At 45.8% G+C, this 23,825-nt stretch overlaps 1 protein-coding gene across 1 annotated transcript; it reads right to left on the minus strand.

The window, feature by feature from the left end:
* Positions 1-3,450: 3,450 nt before the first annotated feature.
* Positions 3,451-9,265, minus strand: LOC120682032 (CLPTM1-like membrane protein cnrB). The gene is made up of 12 exons (XM_039963768.1): positions 8,928-9,265; positions 7,385-7,531; positions 7,185-7,299; positions 7,005-7,096; positions 6,829-6,926; positions 6,124-6,161; positions 5,638-5,873; positions 5,288-5,381; positions 4,997-5,187; positions 4,343-4,562; positions 4,081-4,248; positions 3,451-3,954 (listed from the first exon to the last, which is right to left on the minus strand). Exons 1-12 carry the CDS (start codon positions 9,138-9,140, stop codon positions 3,761-3,763), a joined length of 1,806 nt encoding a protein of 601 aa, XP_039819702.1. The 5' UTR covers positions 9,141-9,265; the 3' UTR covers positions 3,451-3,760.
* Positions 9,266-23,825: the final 14,560 nt, after the last annotated feature.

The raw sequence follows: 23,825 nt of genomic DNA on the forward strand, positions 1-23,825 counted from the left end.
TACAAAATGCGGTAGAAGTATACTTTTATGAAACTATATTATTCCAACACAAATGTATGTACTTTGTATCTCCAAATATCCAAACTATAAGGATAAAAGTAAATTTCTAATCAAATTTTGGAATGGTTGTACAAAAGATACGCCTAACTTTCTCTGCATCATATGGGCATTTAATTTGATTAACGTTAGCATTCCTGAAAAGGCCGTTGTTTACTTTGCGCAGTTTGTAGTGCGCCAGTGGTTATTTTACTGTCGCGCATCTACATGATTTTCTTCGTTTGCTTGGGGATCCGGGGTCAATTCACATGTCACGAAATTTACACGGCGGTGAAAAAGGAGCCAATACAATATGCTTCTTTCTAAGAAAACAAAAAAAAAGGGGCTAACACAAGTGGCCATCAACAACAAACCACGGGATTAGTACATGCTTTTGGTAACCGCACGAGCACCTCCAATCGGATCAGACGTCGAACAAATAAAAGCAGTGACAAAAACAGCCACATCTGCAGGGGAGACAAATAAAGCAGATGACTCCTTCAAGAAACGGGCAGAAAAGTTTTTTTCTCGCGAAAGAAGTTGAAAACTTTTTCATCCGTGCACCCTCATTTCTGCACTTGCGGACAGCCCATTTGTCAAAGGAAACCTGTTTGGTTCACGAGAGAAGAGCTCTGAAGAACCGGCCAGAGAACCCATGGAATGCCTCGACAGATACAGGACGGACGCCACTCCAAGGAAGAAATCCACACTGAAAGCGGCGTTTTCTGCTGCCTATTGGGGCCTCGCTCGATACGCCCTGGTTAGCGCAGGCAGGCGGCATTTTCTATAGCTGTCACACGGAGGAGAATGCACGAAAAGAGGGCACCATTTTTGACCTCTTGGTCACTGCAAGTGCTCTTGGTTTGCCACCGGTTGCGATAGATTAGGGGGGCGATTCTTGCACGCCCGAAACCATTACTTTATTAGAGATGTTAAGGTTTGGAGTCATCGGTGGTTCTATCTCGTCCACATAAAACAAAGCCAAAAGGTAAAAGGAGTATCTTGAGCAAAAGGAAATTCCATTTGCTTGATGCTCGGTGGCCAGGGCACAATTATCCACAGACGGTATTGCAACGTACTACTGAAAAAATTTGCAAGATCTCTCAGGTTCGGATCAATTCTTTTTCGTCTTCTTCGGTGCTCGAATCCGAAGAGAAGAAAAATGGCGCGCAAAATGCACGCACGCACGGACGCACGCGCGCGTATACGCACACTCTCTCGCATAGACGAAACAAAATAAAAATAAGAAATGGAAAGGGCTACGAGAGTCGCTGCTACAGAGTGTGGTAGTGCTCGACAGCGAAGTCTCCCTTCCTTTCCGCCCCGGCACAGGGTTTTTCCCAACATGGCATGACAATTTGGACCCGGCGAGCCGGCTGCTGGTTCGTGGAGGGCTTTGAGAATGGAGAGCCCACTCATGGCTCCAGTAAAATCGGCGCCCTGTGCTTCGCCTGCTGGTACGTTTACTTGTGCTTGCGATCCTTTCCTAGCGACCACAAAAACCAGTGTGTGGCATTGTTGGTGGTGGCGACGGAATCCGGCGTTTGACGAGCGAACAGTGAGGGCAAGGGGTTGATTTGACGCCTGTCCGATGCCCAGTGGGATGCAGCAGCATCGGTGAATCCGTTGGCACCTCAAATCCATGGGATAGCTGCCCGGAATCTGAACATTTGGTCTCAAGTTGCAGGAAAAAAAAAAGGCATTGATTGACGCTCAAACTCTAGTAATAGTATCGGTTATTTCTGTTTTTGGCATTTTTTCATGAAAAACTGGAAAGAATTATCTTTGTTTTTTTATTTCCAACGGCGAATATATTCAGCCTTTTTCTATGTGTGCCTCCTGCAGTCATGCGGATTTTGTCTGCGTGCTACGGATTATGCCTTTTCTTTTTGGCGAGGAAGTGCTACGGATTATACTGAAGTGAGAAGTATAGGTGGCCAAACGGGCAGCCCGGCCCGGCCCGGCACGGGCCCGTCTAAGCACGGCCCGTTTAGGCACGACCCGCTTAAGCACGAAAATATTAACGGGCCATGTCATGCCTGCCCATGGGCTGAAGTGCCGGCCCAGGCACGGCCCGAAATTGATTTAATCGGGCCGGGCCGGCCCAGCAGTCCGGCGGCCCGAAAATATTTAAATAGGGTTTGATAATGGATAACATAGTATTTAAACGGCCTATTATGCTACCCATCGAGCCGATCGGGCCGCCCTTTTTCGGGCCGTGCTTGGACGCGTCCATGGGCTGACAGTGAAGCCTAGGCACGACCCGGTTATCGTGCCCGTGCCGCCCGGAGCCCAATAATAATCGGACCCGGATCGTGCTCGAGTCAGGCTAAATTGGGCCGGGTCTCGGGCCCCATAGGCATCGGGCCAAACGGCCATCTATAGTGAGAAGCTCGGTGCCCTCTCAATACGAGAAGATGCCGGTGCGTTTTTTTCAAAAAGAAAAAAAAAAGGAAAGGGCGGTGGTGTCGATCAAGATACTGCGGCCAATACGCCCAAAACATCAAATCACATGAGCGATGAGCCGCCCCGAATCCTGGAACGTACGAGGTGCCTCCCAAAGCTCTGCTTTCATGGTGACAGCATTCTTGGCTGCACATGCAGTCAGTCCCCCATTTAGCATCCCCTCGGGGACACGATAAGAGATCTCGCTAATGCCCCATGATTCGCCATAATCTATCGTTACTCGTTACTCCTACCTCGGAGACACCAGTGGGCCCCGATCGATCTCGGATGCCAGCAAAAACTTCTCTCTTGTTTCGTCCTCAGCTCTGACGCCTCTGAATCTCTGGCAGACATTGCACGAGGATGCGTCGAGCGTGCGGTGCACCTTGCCTCGGACACAGGGACGGGCACTTCCTGCCCGCGCACCGTGCCCTTGTCGTTGACGTGCAGCCCGTGCGCGTTGCGACGCGGCGGCGGCCGCGCGTCGGCGTGTCCGTGTCCGAGGACGGAGCAGCAGCGCGGCATGGGCGGCGGCGGGCGGCGAGACGGTGTCGATCGATGATGCATCATTCCTCCATCACGGGCGGCGTCACACTCGCTCGCGAATCTCCGGTCCGGCCCAAATCTTTCGTGCCTCTTGCAGACCATCATGCGATGTGTTGACAGCGGGGGGTTTTCAAAGCTTTTTACCGCCACCAGACAATCTAATTCAGTTTCTATCGAGAAGTTTCAGTTTTGACTTGGCATCGCCTAGTGAATCTCGCACTCGTTACCGTGGGCAGGGCGGGTGGGAGATCCGCCGAGGAACGGGGAGGTCGGCCACCTCTCCCCGTGTACTGTCATTCGTTGTCCCTTCACCTCAAATTCAACTCGTTGCCAACCCCTCCACCCAGCCATCGGGTGCCTCTCCCAAGTCACTTCTGCTTGTCCTCTACGGTTCCACCACTTGTGGACTCGGCTGCAACATCATGAGGGCAAAAACGGATGTACTCCAAGCAAATGCAGAAGGTATACAAAAACCAATTAAACAAGCATATCGCCTAGTAACGGTTGCTAAGAACAAACTGGAAACGGCAACGGTGATAGTGTGCGACTGTTCGCCCGCTGCTCTAGACAGGACTATTGTGTGTGTTTTCCCTGTTACACATCTTATGGTCAGCGTCTCAGCAAGGCAAGTCCTGCGTCCAATTCAACCAAAGGCATTTTCACGCCCGCTGGGAGAACCAAGGCCGGTGTTGCTGAGGGGTGTGCTATCTTCTGGATGATGAGGGTGCGGAGATCACTTGGTCTTCTTGTCCTCCGCGCTCGTTTCAGCCTCAGCCTCCGTTTGCTGGGCCGCAGCTGCTGAATCGCTTCCTTCCAAGGTCTCCCGGGCTGCGGGTTCGTCCTCGCCTCCGAAGCCAAACTCGTTGACACGCTTCTTGTCAACCGGATATTTCCACCTCTGGTAGAGGTATATCAAGAAGATGACATCTGCCGACAGAGAAGACAGTCAGTAACAGTCCACAAAGGCGTATGAATGACATATCCAAAGAACATAGATGTATCCTGCTACTATCAGCAGTTATCATCATCTAGAACAGTGATAGTTTGACTTACCATCTCTGAAAACTGAGAGACGATGAAGCATTGGCATTTTAATAACAAATGCGAAAAGATCGTCTATTATGGTGTTGAGGAACTTGTAGGTCATTTGTCTCCATGGCATATGAGCGACAGACTTCAGTTTGTAGTTGATAAATAGTTGGGGGCACATCATAATGAAACCTGAAGAATGCAAATTACACATATAAGCTCTACTGCTAACACACATTATCATATATATCAGATAAAAGGAGAAGATTTGGAATTAGTTGCATACCAAACATGTACACACAACTTGTCATAGAAGAAAGTATCCATGAGTACCAGCTCTTGTGCTTTTCATACTTCAGCGAGTAGATAGAGAAACCAATCACAAGGAGGAAAAGGACATAGGTAAGGTACTTCATTGCAAGTGCATCGTACTCCTTGGTCTTATTCTGTGCATATGAATCTCGGTCTCGAAACCTCAACATGGGAATCTTTCCACTTCTATCGATCTGGAGAAAAGAAATGAAAATCTTTCATTTAGTACGAAAGGTCATCATGTATCTACTCTAGATAAGCAATGCCATGATACAGAAGCAATATATATATCTACACCAACAGACAACAAGTTGTCGTAAACATTCTGACATCATCTAATATATCAAAACACATCGAGGGTCAGTGGTCACAGTAGTTCAGCATAAAGTAAAACTGTGCACTTGAAAATGCAGGACGTGCCAACTGGTACTGCAAGGGAACAATGAGGTGGCAATGAATAACGGTAAACATCTTTCTTATGTTCATAATCTTTGATTTGATTATCTCCGTCCTTTAGTCAAGAACTTCTTTTACAATTGCCAAAAATATTTAATTTTCTAGTGAAAAATCAAAAGGCATACTTTGTACCACAAACTCAAGGGCTTAGAGAACCATAGATGCCATTTACCTCAATATGCATTGCCTTTCCAATCTTCCAAAATTCAATGCATACTCCAATGCCAGAGCTAGCAAGGATCATCCATGAAGTGTCATTGTCAAGAAGGTACAGGAAAACAATTAGTTGACACACAAAATTCAGAATCACAGATTTTGCCGATAGACCTTCCATGGACTTGTTCTTGTTCCAGAACTGAATATCTGAAAACAACACCCAAATCATAAAATGATTGTTTGTTAATACTTAATATTGATGTGTAACAATTCTTACTACACATTCTATTAAAAAAAGTGCACATACCGTTTTTGAAGGCCAAGAAATCAAACAGAGAGTGTAACAGAGAAACAACCATGGTCAATCCGAGAAGATAAGGATTTCCTTCAAGGAAAACCCTCTGCAATATACAAATATAGGTCAAGAGTCAGTTGCTGACTGACACGGTAAAACAATAAGGACTGGAACCACACATCCCAAGGACATAAACTACAAGTAATTGTACACATTAATGGCACCTCAAACAAGATGAAAGGGTGCAAAGGAATTTGGTCCCAATAAAAGAAAATAAGAAACAAAAAGAAGAGAGGACAGCATATCAAAAAAATGTCAGCATTTAAATAGCTGCAATTTAGAGTATGAGTGCACTTGTGTACCTTAAGTTCATCAGCCTCGCCTTCGAGCATACTTCCATAACTACGATGAACCTGGAAGGACTGCTCAATCTGTAAAAACAATTGCCATTTGGTCATGCTAATAGGACCAACTTCGAGGTTTAAGGGCAGTTCTTCCACAGTCTCGTTGAGCGCTATTAGTTTATCCCTCAGTAGCCAAAACTCATTGAAGAATACTGTGGGGTAATAGTCGCCTGTAGCTGGATCCACATTCAAATCTGTATCTCTATCGTAAAGGGAAACCAAACCATCATCATCAAAAGCATGGATTTTTTCTGAAGACAGTGTTTGAATAACAGATTATATTCCAGGCTTCCAGCAGCAGTTGGATTCAAGCAATGTGATTTTAAGTAAAAGCAGGGGAGTAACCACAATTTTTAACATGCATTACATGCATGTTTTAAGTAAAAGTGAAACTATCACAAAACAGAAAATATTATGTTATTATTTGTTAAAGTTGAAGGATACATGGAGCAACAATGGGAGGGACATTATTGTGGGGATACCTGCAAAGAATGAAGGGGGCAATGTTAATCATATGTAGAGAGGACACACAGAAACAAAGACAACACATAACAGCAAAGCTGATGCTATACACAATGAAAACAACAAAGTCTTTCTGTTACATAGATCAAGAAAAACATATAATAAAAATGGCTAAGGTGCAAAACCTGAAGCTATTATGAGAAAAAAAATCTTGGAGTTTCATCCACATGTCAAAATTACCTCAGAGGAACCTTTTAGATTTCATCAATGCATCAAAAAGGCCATTTAGCAGGATTTAGTTTGTTATTGCCATACAATGGAAACAATTTTTAGACAAGATTTGTTCGCAGGTTATCTAAACTCCAAATCCAGCTTCTGGTTCATTGCAATTACATCAATCTAGTTGAAAGTAAATGTTACATTGCACACTGATAAAATGCTATGTCAACCATACAATAGGAGGGTCAGAGTGACATAAGTATATTTGTAACAATAGGAGGGTTGGCATAGGTATATTTGTAACTACTACTTCATGACACCTAACAAGGCAAGGTACAATATTCATAACTTTCATGCCATCGAAAGGGCAAGACTGAGAAGTTGAAAGAAGCATAAATCTTGATAAACATGTAAAATCCTATGTGTGGTACAAATAAAACTGACAAACATATAGGATTTTGTGAATACCGTGTGAAGTCATCAACAAGATTTATTGTTACATTTGGTTTCCAATAAGATATATATTCAGCCGGACCCTCATCTTTACCCTCAGGTTCTTTATTCTCCTGCAAACCAAGGCTTTCATTATCTCGCCAGATATAAGCAATACCATATACTGAACTATAAAGAATGAAGATAATGACCTTCGCTGGTGCTTGCTCTTCAGGTTGTTCTGAATCTCCAAGCAAGCTCTTCTTTTTACCAGCTTTTGATTTTGGCAAGAATGCCACGACAGCTAAATGACAGGTACAGTGCAATCAGTATTCCATATATATATATTATCATATAGAGGAAGAACATGCAATGGAAAACAGAACACGTACAATGTGTCCTCCCAAATGCAGATTTTTGTTCATATTCAGGATCTGTAGGGTCCACAGGGTAACCCGAGCGGGCAAAGTAAACATGAGCATACAAAGAGCCATTATGCTTGAGAGCCTGTAACACCACATACACAAAAGTCAAACAAACAGACCATTGTTGCATGAAATAATGTTTAACATTACTGCAATCAGTATCCTACCTCTGAAGGATAGTATGTTAATGATCGTGTTCTGGTACTGGTAGGTCCCCAGACTGCATATGGTATGTTTGCTTCATGCCAAATAAGTGCGTCCTCGTTAGCAAAATCATTGAACTTCTCATTCTCGGACAAATACATCCACATATCCTGCAGCAGCAAAGCCACCAAGCACTGTTTAGATATTCAGAAATGACTACTTACCAAGGGCAGGGTAACCATGAAAACTACAACATCCATTTTGTTTTTTATGTCTTTCTAACTACTCCCTCCGGTTCCATAATTAATTTCATTTTGGACAAGGCTTAGGTCAATCTTTTAGAATTTTGACTATCAATACCCTTTAGAATGTTTAGTTTGAAGACACTAAGACAACATGTATGGGTTAGGCTGAAAATGTACTTTAATAATTTTTATGTAAAAAAGAAGCCATAGTCAAAGTTATGCTTTGGATACTGGCGTTGTCGAAAACGACAAGAATTATGGAACTGAAAAGAGTTTAGGAACAAAATTTGCATGGTACGGTTACTGAAGTCGATAGTGCTTTGTGCCATTTCTGTATTAGAAATATAGATCCATAATGCCTTCTTCAACTCTTGATATATCATTCAATACATATCATCTAAGAAGGTATAAATGCACAGTATACAAAATTAACAAAAGGAAGAAAGCCAGTGAGTCACATCAAAAGTAAGTGATTTATTGATCTTTGAAACACGATCAGCATTTAATCCACTACTATTTAGATCTCATAAGCAAATAAGACAAGGAACAAGCATACAGAATTCCCAACTTGATGATGAGCAGCACCTATTGATCCCCAATAGAAGATTTAAAACGATCTATCAAGTCTTCAACTCATAGTAGATGCACGAATAGTAATTACTTCTCACCAGAACAAGAGGTATGTTTAATATCATGTTTTCAATATTTCCCAGTCAATTTTATCAAGAACAAAAATCAATCACCAGTCTCGATGTTACCAAACTTAAGCGGTTAAGCAATTCAAACAACAAGTCACCATACACCATACATACATCTTCACACAACTTGTGGAGCTCAGTGGCATCCTGTCATGACCAAAATTCACAAAACCCTATACTGTTACTATTTCCAAACAACTGTAAACAGACCCCAGCTAAGCCTCCTGATATCCAATTAAAAGCACAAGCTGCCATCTTCTTTGTCACAATACAAGGAACGATACCGCGGAGCACGAATTTGTTCACCTGATCTGGTTCAAAAATATCCTACTTGCACTGCAAAAACCTATGCTTCTGCAATCGTAGCTACTAAACAACCAAACCACGCCCTCTTGAAAAAGCGCCCACAAGCTATTAACGATACAGCTTCCGGATCACAGCAATACAAAAATACTAGGAATAAAACCCTAAATTACTAGGCATCAAAGCAAGAACTTATAATTACCCGCACTACACGACCTAAACTTACTGATGAGCGATCCGCGATAGTACAGAGACCTACGACGCATCTTCGAATCAAAATCTGGTGCGCGTAGCAACCGAGGGGCCGAGGGCGTTCTCACCATTGGCTCGCCCTTCTGGAAGAGGTTGGACATGAGCATCCCCGGTTCCGCGGGAGGGCGCTTTGGGCCGAAGAACTTGGCCGCGAAGTACCAGAACACCGCCATCCGCACGATGCCGGCGATACTCTGCCCCAGGCCGCCGCCCTGCCGCCCTGCGGGGCCGCGCCCCTGCGGCTGCTCCGCCGCGGCCACCGCCGCCGCCGGCTGCGACATCGCCGCCGGCGAGCTGGATCGGAGCGACGAGGAGGGGGGGGGGCGAGATGCGAATGTAGACGAGGTTTTTGGGTTCTGTTTTTTTTTTTTCGATCGCGGGATGCTTCGGGAACTTTTAACTGGGCTCTTTCGCCGAGATGCGAATGTAGACGAGAGTTTGTTTCTAATTAACTGTGGTTAGAGTCCCTGTGCGTGGAGACGCCGTTTGGCCTTGTGGTTTGAGACCTTGTTAAAAAAATTTGGGGTGTGCGAGTGATTAATATAAGGGGCTATCAAGTAAGGCCGTGTTTAGATGGCAAAACGCAAAAAATTTGTAAATTTTTTGTATGGTGTACTAAATGTAGTCGAAAAATAAATCGCATTATAAAAATGGACTGTAAATCGCGAGACGAATCTAATGAGCTTAATTAGGACGTCATTAGACACTAAATTGCTACATTAATGTTACAGTAAACATGCTCTAATGATGGATTAATTAGGCTCATTAGATTCGTCTCGTAATTTACAGACAAGATCTCTAATTAGTTTTGTGATTAGTCTGCATTTAATATTTCAAATATTAAAAATTCTCTGACAAAAATACAAAAACATAAAATACAAAGTGATCTAAACACATCCTAACTTGGATTTGCCCAACGAGGCAAGTTGCCGTCTTGCTAGGAAGCATAGTGCTAGAGGTACATGGAAGAAAAATGAGTTATGAACGTGTAAACTGTTACCAACTATGGTTAAAGGGTCACTATTACGCGAATTTATATTGGAGCTTACTGTTGCAATGCTGGCAACACTCAATTAAGTAATTTAAGCACTCTTTTGAAGCGGTCAAACACTAAGATTTAAGCTTGGAATACTTCTATTGTGCTAGTGAAATGACCCAAAAAAATCTTTTTTTTTTGCCTAGCAGCATCGAGAACATGTATATCTTTTTTAACCAAAACATACATATCTTATTACACGATCTATTATTGGAGTGTGTAGGGTGGGAAAGTGGATATGCATAGTCAAGGTATAAAAATAAGGCATAAAGTGTGCTTCATACCTAAAAAAATTATGTATGCTTCATCAACCATAAAGTGTTTTTTGTATGCTATAGATATACAGAACAATTTGTAATACACTTACAATAACTTAAATAAAGTTGTATAGGGATATTATGTGTGAATTTGAATATTTCTATATGCAATCAAACTTTAATGCATCACCAGTTTGATGAAACACGTATTTAGCCTTACCACAACAGAATGGACGACGACAAATTTTTTTTTTTTGGCATGTTGCTATCTTTGGTTTAATATTGGTAAGGAATATGTTAAGAAAATAGTGGTTAAAGAGCATGCAAGTTTGGATATTGTACCACAAACAATTAGTAAGTTCAAATACAGAAGGTATGCATATATGATGACTAATTAAGAGAGTAAGGCATCTAACCTTCTCTGTTAGATCATTATAGCAAGAAACAAGAATTTAATTGGCTACTTGGCTGATGCAAAATGTAGAGGAGAATGTTCAGTGGCTACAGCATGTGCGAACACAAGTTAGGATGCATTCTCATGATCATTTAGAAGGATGCATTTTGCGCCTAATTATCCTCTAATCATACGGTCAAAGTCATATTAGCTACAGTAACTGCTACAGTACCATAGTTGTGGAGATATTTTTGCAATTAGACTTTATTTAATATCTCTAATTAGTGGTCAAATGGCTGAAAAGTTTTCATGAAAATTTTTACAGAGGCCAACCAAACATAGCCCATAATCGTTGACATTCCGCACTCTACTTAACAATTCGTGTAGATCTGTGGAGGATGAGGTAAAACGTATTCCCTCTATCAAAAAAACAAATCATTCTAGAATTCAAATTTTGTCCTTAAAACACATCATCTTATCTTATTTAGTCTGTGCATGCGTATGTAAGAATCAATTAGTGCCAAATATAGCTAATAAATATGGATAAATAGGATCATTTTATCATTTTCTTAATCTGTTATAAAATTTCTAAAGTGACTTATTTTTTGGGATGGAAGAAATAGGTGTGGATCTCCGAGTGTGCCTAACAGTTTCCATCTCCAAGCGAGGGCGCTCATGTGCGAATCTGAGCTCGGACAGATATTTTGTGTGTCTTGGGCAGGGTTTAAGTTACCGACCGGACCGGCCAAACTGTAGGGGTCCGGTACCGTTATACTGGTCTGGTTTGGCCGGTAACCGGTCGGTACCGGTGGAATTCAAAATTGAATTAAAAAAACCTTAGGTCAACCGGTTCGTACCGGTATACCGACCAGTTAGACCGGGTTACCGGCCGGTTTGGCCGGTATACCGGTGATTTAAAGAAATTTTCCGACGGTTAAAAAATAGATCCCGGTGTGAAATAAAAGGAAATTTCGGCATGAGCTATGCAAATATTAATATAAATGACCACACCAAAGTAACAATTTATAATCATGCATACAAATACAATTGTAATAAGTGTGCATACAAATACGAAGTCATACACTTATACACATGAAATAAAAGTTCAACGTAGGAATGAGAAGACCCCCATTTGTGACGTGGTTTGGTATTCGGCGGTGGACATCAAAGCGATACCTCGCACTCTAAGCAACTCAGCCTTGTAGTGTTGCCAAGTTTGGCCCGTCCACGCCGATGTTGTCTTCCCATTCGTACACCCATCTCGTCGGTGGCTGCATGCTGATGTCAGTAATGGGGTAGTGAAAAGAGTGTCTGGAATCCCTGTAGGAGGAAGAAGAGTACTGTGGAGTGTCGTTGTCCGTCGGTCCACCTGTTCTCCTCTGCGATTGCGGTGCTTCATGGTCAGTGTCCTGAGTAGCATGTGTGAACTGAGTCTCCCCTGCAATCAACCATATATCATAATTAGTAGTAAATACTTATAGTCAGAAATATGTGTGCATTTATATGTGCAATGTATACCTGTGAAACGAACACCACGAGCACCACCACTACCACTAGCAGCACCACCACCAGCATCAGCACCGTCACTATCATCATCATCATCATCGGCTGAGCTGCTATCTTTGGACTCTTGATACGGACGCCAAATAAAGGTCAGTCTTTCTGAAACTTTACGTACCTCGTCTTCAAGTCTTGCTCGTTCTGATCAAGGTACTTGCCATCAATATCCCGTCCAGTGGGTGATGTGATACCTTCACCTGCAACCATATGAAAATCATGAGATACAAGAATGTAAGCTCATATGTGTCATTCCAATGAAAGAAAACTTACCCCACTTCTGTGTCTCCCTGACTGCGCTGACAAAGTATGGACTGTCAGCCTGTCTTCCAGGTACTCTTACAATATGGAAAAACTTTGACCAAACTTTACCAATAGCTTCCTTTGCATTCTTACCCTTCTGCGTCCAGGAGCCTGTATCAATCCTTGGTTGCGTCATTCATCTTCTCCCACCAGCTGCCAAGTTATAGTCCTCCACCACAGGACTCTCCCTCTGCGAAGTGGTCCTTCGAAACATCCTCTGCATTACATTCCCCCTCGTCGAACCACTACCCCCTCCACGCTCATATGAACCTCCTCTCTGTTCCACCTCCCGTCGGAACTCTGATTCCGCTCTCGATAGATCCATGGCACGCTGCACCTGAGCCTTCTCATCTTCTTCATCACCGGGATAGTTTCACAAAATCATCTAATATTCTAACATATCATCTAATATTCTAATATTCTAATTCATAGTTTCACAAATCATCTAATACACCTAAATCAAATCTACCTAAAACCTACTACATAGTGCAAAATATCATCTAATACAAATAAATCTTACCTACATTCTAAATACACCTAAGTCATACACCTAAATCCTAAAACAAATCATCTAATACTCTAAATCATAGGAGAGAAAAAAAACTTACCTGGCCGCGGCTTACCGCCGCTCGTGGCCGGTTTACCGCCTCTCCGGGCCGGTAAACCGAGCTCCTCAGGCGGCTAACCGGTCTGGACCGGTAGATCTGCTACCGGCCCGGCTTACCGGCGCAGCTGACCGGCTAGCCGAGTGCCACGGGCAGCTAACCGGGGTAGGACGGCGGACGGGGTGTTCTGGCGGCGGATAGGAGCGTCCGAGGGGGGGAGTGGACTGAGGGGGGCGCGAGTCGCGCTGAGGGATACTGGGGGAGGTAAACTGCCTGCTGCCGCGCGATGGGCCTTAACAGGCCGTCGGTTTTTTTCTTTTTCTTTTTTGATTTAACTTCAAAATTCCGCAAACTATACTAAATGAACGAATTTTTGAGAAAATTTAACACCATTAGATTCGTCGCACTTTGAAGTATTTTTAGAATTTTATTTTTATTTTTTTGAATTCAAATTTGAATTTTGAATTTGGACCGGTTTGAATGGTGACCAGTCAAACTGTACCGGTTCCCACCGGTTTTGCAAACCCTGGTCTTGGGAGCATCTGGGCCCCGCAAAGCGGCAAAGGGGCTCGACGACGTTGGGAGAGGCCGTCTTCTCTTTTCCATCTTCATTTTTTTCCTGTCTCCTTCTCTTTTCCATCTTCATCTTTTCTCTCTATCTCTCTCTCTCCTTGGTTTGAGAGTTTTTTTCAACTTCATCTCGCTGTTGCTTTGTCGAGTCAGCAGCAACAACGATCAGGCATTAGCGAGGCCCATTTCAAGTTTCGTTGAATTGAACCAGATCCAGTTGGGCCATCCATTCCCTCCAAAAGGCCTTGCGCGCGTCTCGCGGCCTGTCTAGCTCTCTTGGGCTTAAAAGTCCACGGGGTATGTTGAAATGGACCGGAGCCCATGAGGCCGTGTTTAGTTTTTTTTGCAAAATTTTTTTGCAAAAAGAATCTTACCAATTTGAAGTACTAAATGAAGTCTATTTACAAAATTTTTTGCACAGATGGGTTGTAAATCGCGAGATGAATCTAATGATGCTAATTAATCCATGAGTAATTAATAATTAGCGGATGGTACTGTAGCATCACTGTTGCAAATCATGGATTAAATAGGCTCATTAGATTCATCTCGCGATTTACAACCCATCCATGCAAAAAGTTGTATAAATAGACTTCATTTAGTACTTCAAATTAGCAAAAAAAATTCGCAAAATTTTGCTTTTTTGTATTTTTGTGTTTACGGGGTGGGAGGACGTGAGTACGTCTGCCAGGCAACCCACCCTTTCGGCAAGCAAATCTCCCATTCCCATGGTAATGTTAATGTCTCCTGAAAACAAGACTGCCTGGGATTTCAGTTGTTCATAAATTAGCTATATCCTGGCCATCCAATGTTGACAGGGTACCCTTTTCCGGCCGTAAGCTAAGCTAGTTTACGAACAAGGTACTAGGTTGTGGCATTGTGGCCTTGTGGGCCTGTGGCGCGGGTGAGAAGCATGGCATCTGATCCGCCGCAGCTGTTGCTGAACGAACGCCTCCGAGGCTACCAGGCTAGCTGCTCCTCCAGGGCTAGCTATTATCATGCTTCTCTTGACGATGTTGAGGAACAAGCACCGGACTAGCTAGGATGGGTGTATTCATCCGGAGGCGGCAGGTAGACGAATTCGACGTCGCAACGGATGGCACTCGAGCCAGTAGATTAAACTTGCCTTGCAGCACGAAGCAAGCACAAAATCCAACCCAGTCATCACCCGGATCGGGAGGCAATGATGATGCCGCGGGCTAGATGGATGATGCATGGCCCTCCTCAGCGGAGGATACCGGTGACGAGGGATGCCACTGTGCGAGTTGGCGAGGCAGCCGAACAAGCACAAGCACAGGCACAGAAACGAAGATCCAGGCAGGGGTGGGCCCAGCAACGGCTCCAGGCGCAATTACAAAACGGATTGATTTTCCAAGCGATTTTTTTGAGTTATATCTCTTTGTTTTAAGCTAATATAAAGGACGCGAATGCATTTTTGAACAACTCTTATCTTTCCTGCATCCGAACATCCGATCGAATTAACCGTTTTTGAACAGGCTTGTAGCTAACCGCGCGCGGCATATATCCCCCATGCGCATTGGAAACGAGAGATCCCCCGATCGAGCCACGCGTCTTGTCGCCAACTCATTCTCCACTCTCCACAGCGCACGCGCAGCACCCACCGCCTCCTCTGCCTTTCCCGTGTTAGCTTACGGGCAAAGCAGGTTTAACTATGGCCGGTTCCACTTAATCGAAGCACCGAAGCAGCATCTCATCCTCCGCACTTGTTTACACACAGACACAGGGCCTGAGTGGCCACCAGCTGTTCTCTTTGTCGATCGATCGATGCGACGATGCCTTAGCTATCTCAGGCATTGACCGAGAGGGACGGATGCTACCATGTCTGCACTACCCTCACCGATCGTGTAGACTGCACTGCACTGACAGGGGCGTGCATAACATGCGCACGGGTTAAGCAAGCATCGTCGTCGTCTATGTCCCGATCTGCTCTTTGCTTTTGCCCTCCTTTACAACATATTGTGCCGATGAGCACCGATCTCATGCCTGCCCATGTATCCAACTCCTTGGTCAAGCGACTGTGTAATGGAGAATCAGGAAATCATAAGAAAAGCTAAAAGACTAGTAGTGCCTAACTAGTATAGGTCTAGCCTTAAAATTAAAATGGATGTGCTACCTGATCGTATCTCAAGTTTTTATTAAGATCAGGTGCATGCATTTCCCGGACCAACGATTATAACAAGTCCAGGTCTAGTATTCCAGAAACAGTGCAACGGAGGTAGGTGTGCACATTACTGGATAATCGTGTGATCATGTCCCCTTATTAGCTTGCATTGACTTATTATTAAGTGTATATATAGTAGTGACTCTTTCCGTCTAGCTTGTTGTTGAACAACCTTAGGATCCCTTTCAAAAAAAAAAAGAAGAAGAAAAGAAGAACCTTAGGATCGATCTGTTTCTAAGGTGGATAGCAGGATATGTAGGGCTCTTTCCGAAAGCTTCATGTTATTAGAAACAATCAGGTCCGGATCCTGTGGCGTCCGAAACTAGAACTATACTTAAAACAAAACTGTTGATCAAGAGGGAATAAGTGTGGATCTGGCCGTTCAATTCCTGAGAAAATACTACACCAAGCATCTGACTGTTCAGTTGCTCTAACAACTAGTAGTAATAAGGATGACCCGCGCCATAAAAAAATAGGGCAACCAACAACTAGTAGTAATAAGGATGACACGTGCCATAAGAAAATAGGGCAAGTACTGTCACTTTTTTTTCTTTTTTTCAGAAGGAGGGCTGCATCTGACTGTTTAGTTGCTCTAACAGCTAATAGTAATAAGGATGATCCGCGCCATAAAAAAATAAAACAAGTACTGTCACTTTTTTTTTTCCAGTAGGAAGGCTGCAAAGGTGCCCCGGCGTGGGAGGGGGCTCTAGGAGCCACTCGGGCTCAACCCCCTCCCCGCAAGTACTGTCACCTAACCGGTGCGTGAGCTTCTTCTGGTAGGCAGAGCAGCTCAGGGGTGTGTTGGACGATGTGTCGTAGCAAATCCTTTTTTTTAGTGAAATGTTATGGAATCAAAGGTACTACAACACATGGACATTATAAATACTACTGCTTTATTTCCGGACAAATAAGACCCTGTTTAGTTCCCACCGCATGAACCTGTAAACGAAAAAACATCACATCGAATGTTTCGACACATGCATGGAGTACTAAATGAAGTCTATTTATAAAACTTTTTGCATGGATGGGCTGTAAATCGCGAGACGAATCTAATGAGCTTACTTAATCTATGATTTACAATAGTAATGCTACAGTAACCATCCGTTAATTATGAATTAATTAGCATCATTAGATTCGTCTCGCGATTTACAACCCATCTGTGCAAAAAGTTTTGTAAATAGATTTCATTTAGTACTTCAAATTAGCAAGATTCTTTCGCAAAAAAATTTTGCGTTTCAACTAAACAGGGCCTAAACTGTGTTTTCTGTTTCTTGGCAGTTAGGCAGGGCATATCGTGACGATTATTCCACAAAGTTGCAAAGGGCTGGCTATAGCTTTGGCCTTAATCCATCGTATTTCAATTCATGCGACTGATGCCACCACCACTTTATTATATATATATACTAAACAACTTGGGTTATATATACTACTCTAGCAGAATCAAAGAAGGGATCCGCGACGAGGATCTTGGCCCATGGCGCCCGTCAGGAGGCCGCGCCGGCGGGCATCAACATACCACTACCCTCCGTTCCAAGGTTGGATTAGCCACCCAGCGCACTTTGTTTAGTCCCCCTTCCCTGTGACGCTAATCGGGGCACAGCCTGCCAGGGCGGGTTGGGTTGGTGCCGTCCCCGTCGCCCTGCCCCCTTTTCCCGTGCCCTGCCTCCGCCTCCCCCACCCCACCGGCCCGCCCCGGCAGCCTCCCCGCCGGCGACCAATCCGGTGGCGGCGGACCCGTCGGCGTCCGCTATTGTTTAACGCCACTGGTGGTAGGATCAGCACTAGTTTAGTTTAGCCGCAATAATGGAGACTAGAGTATTGGCGCTGGGTTTGTGTGATTTATTTAATCGTCCCGTAGGAGTCGGGATTATTGTTAAACTATAATCGCGGGGCGGTCGTTGGGGAGTAGGAGTACTCGTAAAGAGGAAAGCTGGCCGCTGACTGGCGCTGGCTGTTGTTAAATCTCCCCACACTTGACTCGTGACCGGGACGGCATGCAGGGATCACTTCCGGTTGCTGTGATAGTAGTACTAAGTTGACCGTTTACTCCTGTGGCACACGCAAGGTAATTCAGTGGTACTTCTGTCCAAGCTATGCTGTAAGTTTGGCTCCGGGTCGGGGCCAGGAATTACACGGGGAACCGCGCGTAGCAGCCGGTCCCCGCCGCGACTGCCGTCTGATCTGATCCGATCCGATCCGATCCTATCCCGATCACGCGATCAACGTGCACCAATAACCCGGCGCACTCACGAAACACGTGTGTCGCATAAAAACTCGCCAAAGATTTTATTCTAAAAAAACTCGCCAAAGATGAGTGAGCCGGGGCTCGGGAGGCAGCAACCCAACCAACCGATGCTGCCGGAACCCGACCGAAAACGTCGCCCTCGCTTTCGTTCTCCGCCGAGAAATAATCGACGGATCGACGGGGAAGTTCCGGAGGAAACGTACGCGAAACCCCGCGAGGCCCGCCCGGCCCGGGGGTCGGACAGGGACGCGCTCCTCGCCCCCCACTACTCCTGTTCCCGTCACGCCGGCCTGTTTTTTCCTCACTCCCTTCGCCCCCGTCGCCTTGTCGCTGAATTCTTCCGCCACCCGCTTCTCGTCTCGACCGGATCAAATTGCTGCCGGCGATCGCTCCCGTGGATCCGTGTCGAATATAGTATATTCGGTAGAGAATCGTGTGGCGGAGACTACTGCAGCGAAAAATTCGGTTTGGGAGAGCATGTTGCTCGCCAATACTACTAGTGTCTTCTTTTAGTATCTTTTGAACCAGTTGCCGGTTTTTTTTTACCGCTAGGAAATTGAGGGCGCATTCTATGGTCTTGTTTAGTTTTGCAACAAAACTAGCGCGTACGTTTTTCGAGAAAAGAATCTCGTATGTATAAAATACTAAATTAAATCTATTTGCAAAACTTTTTCAGGGATGGGTGTAACTTTTCGCGACGAATTTAATAACGGTAATTAATCGATGATTAGCTACAGTAACCATCATCTAATCACACGGTCAAAGATCTCATTAGATTTTTTAAGGTCACTAGCACGGAGTTCTGAAGTTGATTTTGTAAATTGACTTTATTTGACACCGTAATTAGTGGTCAAAATTATTATTATTCTTAGCATGCTATAATTATAGTACGAACCATACAAGACCTCTTTCTAGGGGAGTACAGGAGGGAGGGAGCGAGCTGCCTTGTTGGACTCTGCAAACCGTCCGTCGCTCGCCGTTCACACACCACGTGGCGCCACTTGTCCCCGCGAGCGCCCGTTCCCACGACACGGGGGGTTTGGCGCGCCTGCTCGGCGGGTCGCGGGCGCGGGAGCGGGGCGGGCGGGCACGCTTCCCCGCTTTCCCTTTGCCGCGCGACATGACGCCTCGCTTTGGGGGGCGGTCGCATGCCGGGTCGGCGAGGGACACGCTGATGCGCCTCTAGTCAGCTAGGCAGCCTAGGCCCGCCCCGCGCGGGGCCCGCCCGCCAGCAGGCGCGGGGGAATCTTTCGGGTACGGTACGGGCGGCGATCGCTCGACGCCGTCGCGCCTCGTGCTGCAGTCTGCAGGTAGGGCCGGATATCGAGTTATAGCTCGGCTCGTTAATGAGCTGCTCGTTATACAAACGAGCTATTAGATTAGCTCGGCTCAGCTCGCTAAAAAATTCGAGCCAGCTTGTTTGGTTCGCGAGCCAAAAAAAAAACACAGTATAGGGGAATTTATAAAAACAGTGAGCAACAAACATAAAGTATTTATAATTTTAACAATGTAGAATATAATTTATCTAGCGATTGATCCATACAACAACAACAACAATATAGCTTTTTTTCCCAAGCAAGTTGGGGTAGGCTAGAGATGAAACCCGAAAGAAATAAGTTCAGGGTTCAGGCACATTGATAGCTAGTCTCCAAGCGCTCCTATTCAAAGCTATCTCTTTAGAAATATTCCAATCCTTAAGGTCTCTCTTAACCGACTCATCCCACGTCAGTTTAGGTCTACCTCTACCCCTCTTTACATTATCGACCCGCTCAAGAACCCCATTACGCACCGGCGCTTCAGGAGGCCTTCGTTGGACATGTCCAAACCATCTCGACCGATGCTGGGTAAGTTTCTCCTCAATTGGTGCCACCCCGACCCTATCCCGAATAACTTCGTTCCGGACTCTATCCCTCCTTGTGTGCCCGCAAAACCACCGCAACATCCGCATCTCTGCTACACTCAGTTGCTGGACATGTCGGCTTTTTGTAGGCCAACATTCAGCACCGTATAACATCGCCGGACGAATTGCTGTCCTATAGAATTTGCCTTTTAACTTTTGTGGCACCCTCTTGTCATAAAGTATGCCAGAGGCTTGCCGCCATTTCAACCAGCCAGCTGAAATTCTATGTCTAACATCTTCATCAATGTCGCCATCCTTTTGTAGTACCGATCCTAAATACCGAAAAGTATCCTTCTGGACCACCACTTGCCCATCTAGACTAACGTCTCCCCCCTCATGCCTAGTCGCGCAGAAATTGCACATCATGTACTCGGTCTTGGTCCTACTAAGTCTGAATCCTTTCGACTCTAACGTGCGTCTCCACAGCTCTAACTTCCTATTAACCCCTGTCCTACTCTCGTCAACTAGCACCACATCATCAGCAAAGAGCATACACCAAGGGATCTCACCTTGTATATCCCTTGTGACCTCATCCATCACTAAAGCAAATAAAAAAGGGCTCCATGCTGACCCTTGATGTAGGCCTATGTTAATAGAAAAGTCAGTGGTGTTGCCATCACATGTCCGGACAAACGTCGTCGCATCCTTGTACATATCCTTAATGAGGGTAATGTACTTAGTTGGGACTTTGTGCTTCTCCAAGGCCCACCACATGACATTTCTCGGTACTTTGTCATATGCCTTCTCAAGGTCAATGAAGACCATGTGCAAGTCTTTCTTCTGCTCTCTATATCTCTCCATCAATTGTCGTATTAAGAAAATCGCCTCCATGGTTGACCTTCCAGGCATGAACCCAAATTGGTTTTGGGTCACACTTGTCACTCTTCTTAGGCGATGCTCGATAACCCTCTCCCAAAGCTTCATCGTATGGCTCATCAGCTTAATCCCACGGTAGTTAGTACAACTTTGAACATCGCCCTTGTTTTTGAAGATAGGTACCAATATACTTCTCCTCCATTCTTCCTGCATCTTGTTTAACCGAAAAATGAGATTAAAAAGCTTAGTTAACCATACTATTGCTCTATCTCCTAGGCATCTCCACACCTCAATGGGGATACCATCAGGGCCCATCGCTTTATCTCCCTTCATCCTCTTCAAAGCCTCCCTGATCTCTACCTCCTGAATTCTCCTCACAAAACGTCTGTTGGTGTCGTCAAAAGAGTTATCTAACTCAAGGGTAGGGCCCTCACTCTCCCCGTTAAACAACTTGTCGAAGTACTCTCTCCATCTATCCATGATCTCATCATCCTTCACTAACAGTCGATCTGTCCCATCCTTAATGCATTTGATTTGTTTGATGTTCCTTGTCTTCCGCTCGCGGAACCTAGCCATCCTATAAATGTCCTTCTCCCCTTCTTTTGTGCCTAGCCGCTGATACAGGTCATCATACGCCTTACCCTTTACTACACTCACAGCTCGCTTTGCAACCCTCTTCGCTAATTTATAGCCCTCGATGTTGGCTGCACTCTTGTCAAGGTGGAGGCGCTTGAAACACTCCTTCTTCTCCTTAATAGCCTTTTGCACCTCGTCGTTCCACCACCAGGTGTCTTTCCCCTCCTGTTTGCCTCCCCTACTCACGCCAAACACCTCTGAGGCCGCCTTCCGAACACATGTTGCCATCTTTAGCCACATGTCATCTGCGTCTTCTCCTTCTTCCCAAGGCCCCTCACCTAGCATCCTTTCCTTAAACGCTTGTGCCGCTTCCCCTCTAAGCTTCCACCACTTTGTTCTCGCAATCTTGTCATGTTTGTCCCGGTGGACACGTACCCGAAGACGAAAGTCCGCCACCACAAGCTTGTGTTGTGGGACAACACACTCCCCAGGTATCACCTTACAATCTAAACAATCACGTCTATCCTCCCTCCTAGCAAGGATAAAGTCAATCTGGCTCGAGTGTTGTCCACTACGAAACGTCACAAGATGGGATTCCCTCTTCTTAAACATAGTATTCGCTATCAACAAGTCGTAGGCTAACGCGAAGTTCAACACATCCTCCCCCTCTTGACTCCTGCTACCATACCCAAAACCCCCGTGCACTCGCTCGAACCCTACATTAGTCGCACCCACATGGCCGTTGAGATCTCCTCCTATGAAGAGTTTCTCGCTGGTAGGCACGGTACTAACCATGCTATATAAATCTTCCCAGAACTGCATCTTGGTGCTCACACTAAGGCCTACCTGAGGGGCATAGGCACTGATCACATTCAAAATAGAATCTCCAACTATCAACCGGATTAGGATAATCCGGTCGCCTTGCCTTCTAACCTCTACGACTCCATCCTTAAGGCTCCTATCAATCAAGATGCCTACATCATTCCTATCCGGAGTTGCTCCCGTGTACCAAAGCTTGAAGCCGGTATCCTCAACCTCCTTCGCCTTCTGGCTCTTCCATTTAGTCTCCTGAACGCATAGGATATTTACACGTCTCCTAATTGCTGCATTAACTAGCTCTCGCAACTTACCCGTTAGGGACCCTACGTTCCAGCTACCTATACGAATCCTAGTTGGCTCAGCTAACTTTCTTACCCTTCGCACCCGTCGAGGAAAGTGCGAAGACCCTTGCTCATTTTTCACTACACCCGGGCGTAGATGTAGCGCGCCATTCAGGTGACGACCCGACCCTTACTCACTTATCATCGTACCCAGGTCATGATACGACGCGTCCTTGGGGGGATGGCGACCCGGCCCTTGCCCATTTATCACCACACCCGGGTTCCGATGTATCGCGTCGCTAAGAGGGTTACGCCCCCAACGAGTTTCTTGTGGGTTTCAAATCCATTAGAGTGGCTATTTTTATGCTGGTTTGCCAAAACCTACCGCAACCCTCATTCTTTACACGGGCTTGGGACCGGCTATGCTGAGACGACTTAGGAGAGTCTTCCAGTCAGCATAGGCGGAGTTTAGCGATTGATCCATAATTCCACAAAATTTTTGTCCAGCCCACCACAACTATGACATAACCATGACCATAAGTCCATGATAGTCATACTCATATATTTTACATAAGTAAAATAAATGAGCAACAACTTGAGTGCTAGACTGATCAGACTTGTAGGTAATATATAAACACCAAAAGCAAGATAGAAGCAGCTCGCGAGCCAATTTTAGTTGTTAGCTTGAGATTTAACTTGGCTTGTTATGGCTTACGAACAGCTCACGAGTCAGCTCGAGCTGCCTGGATATAAACCGAGCTGGCTTATTATAAAATAAGCTAGCTCATTCTAAAACGAGTCGAGTTTGAATCGAGCTGTTAAAAGCGAGTCAAGCAAGCTAGCCGGTTATGAGTTTTTCGTCCAGCACTGACGCCAGCCTTTACGGGGACGGGCGCGTCGGGCACTGCGCTGTCGCGGGGGGCACCGGGCACACCTGCAGCAGTATGACCAGTGAGTGACGGCACAGTGTCAGCAGGCCAGTAGCCCCAGACCCCGGCGCCACGTACTGTCCTGGCTCGATCACGCAGCGCGAGGCCGGCCCGCTCGCCGGCCAGGCCAGCCACCCCCCATGTGGGGATGCGCAGGCCGCCACAGCCTCGCTGTCGTGCCGCCGGCTCGCGGCCGCCGCGCGGCGGGGGCATCCCCCGACGGGACCTCACGTGAAGGACAGCCCGGCGGTGGCTCCGCCCCGGCGGCAGCGTCGGGGAGATGACAGTACGAGGCGGGCGAGGACGGGGGGACGCGCCACGCCCCGCTGCTCGTACGGGTACGTACCCGACTACCCGTACACTGCACCAGCAGCAGGAAAAGATTCGCTCCCGCGTACGGCGATGCGCGCGCCGGGGCCCCGGCCGGGCACACGGGGTGGGGCGCGCGGCGCGGCCCACGGCGGGGTACGGCCGCCGAAGACCCAACCAACCCGGAGGC

This window comes from Panicum virgatum, chromosome 7N, assembly GCF_016808335.1.
Source record: "Panicum virgatum strain AP13 chromosome 7N, P.virgatum_v5, whole genome shotgun sequence".
NCBI classification, from domain to species: Eukaryota; Viridiplantae; Streptophyta; class Magnoliopsida; order Poales; family Poaceae; genus Panicum; species Panicum virgatum.

Excerpts from the sequence above, each read along its gene's own strand:
- LOC120682032 (XM_039963768.1), bottom strand. The coding sequence starts at position 9,140 with ATGTCGCAGCCGGCGGCGGCGGTGGCCGCGGCGGAGCAGCCGCAGGGG. Across the intron at positions 7,097-7,184 it reads TGCATTTGGGAGGACACATT|CTGTCGTGGCATTCTTGCCA; the intron begins GTACGTGTTCTG and ends CCTGTCATTTAG. Across the intron at positions 3,955-4,080 it reads TCTCTCAGTTTTCAGAGATG|ATGTCATCTTCTTGATATAC; the intron begins GTAAGTCAAACT and ends CTCTGTCGGCAG.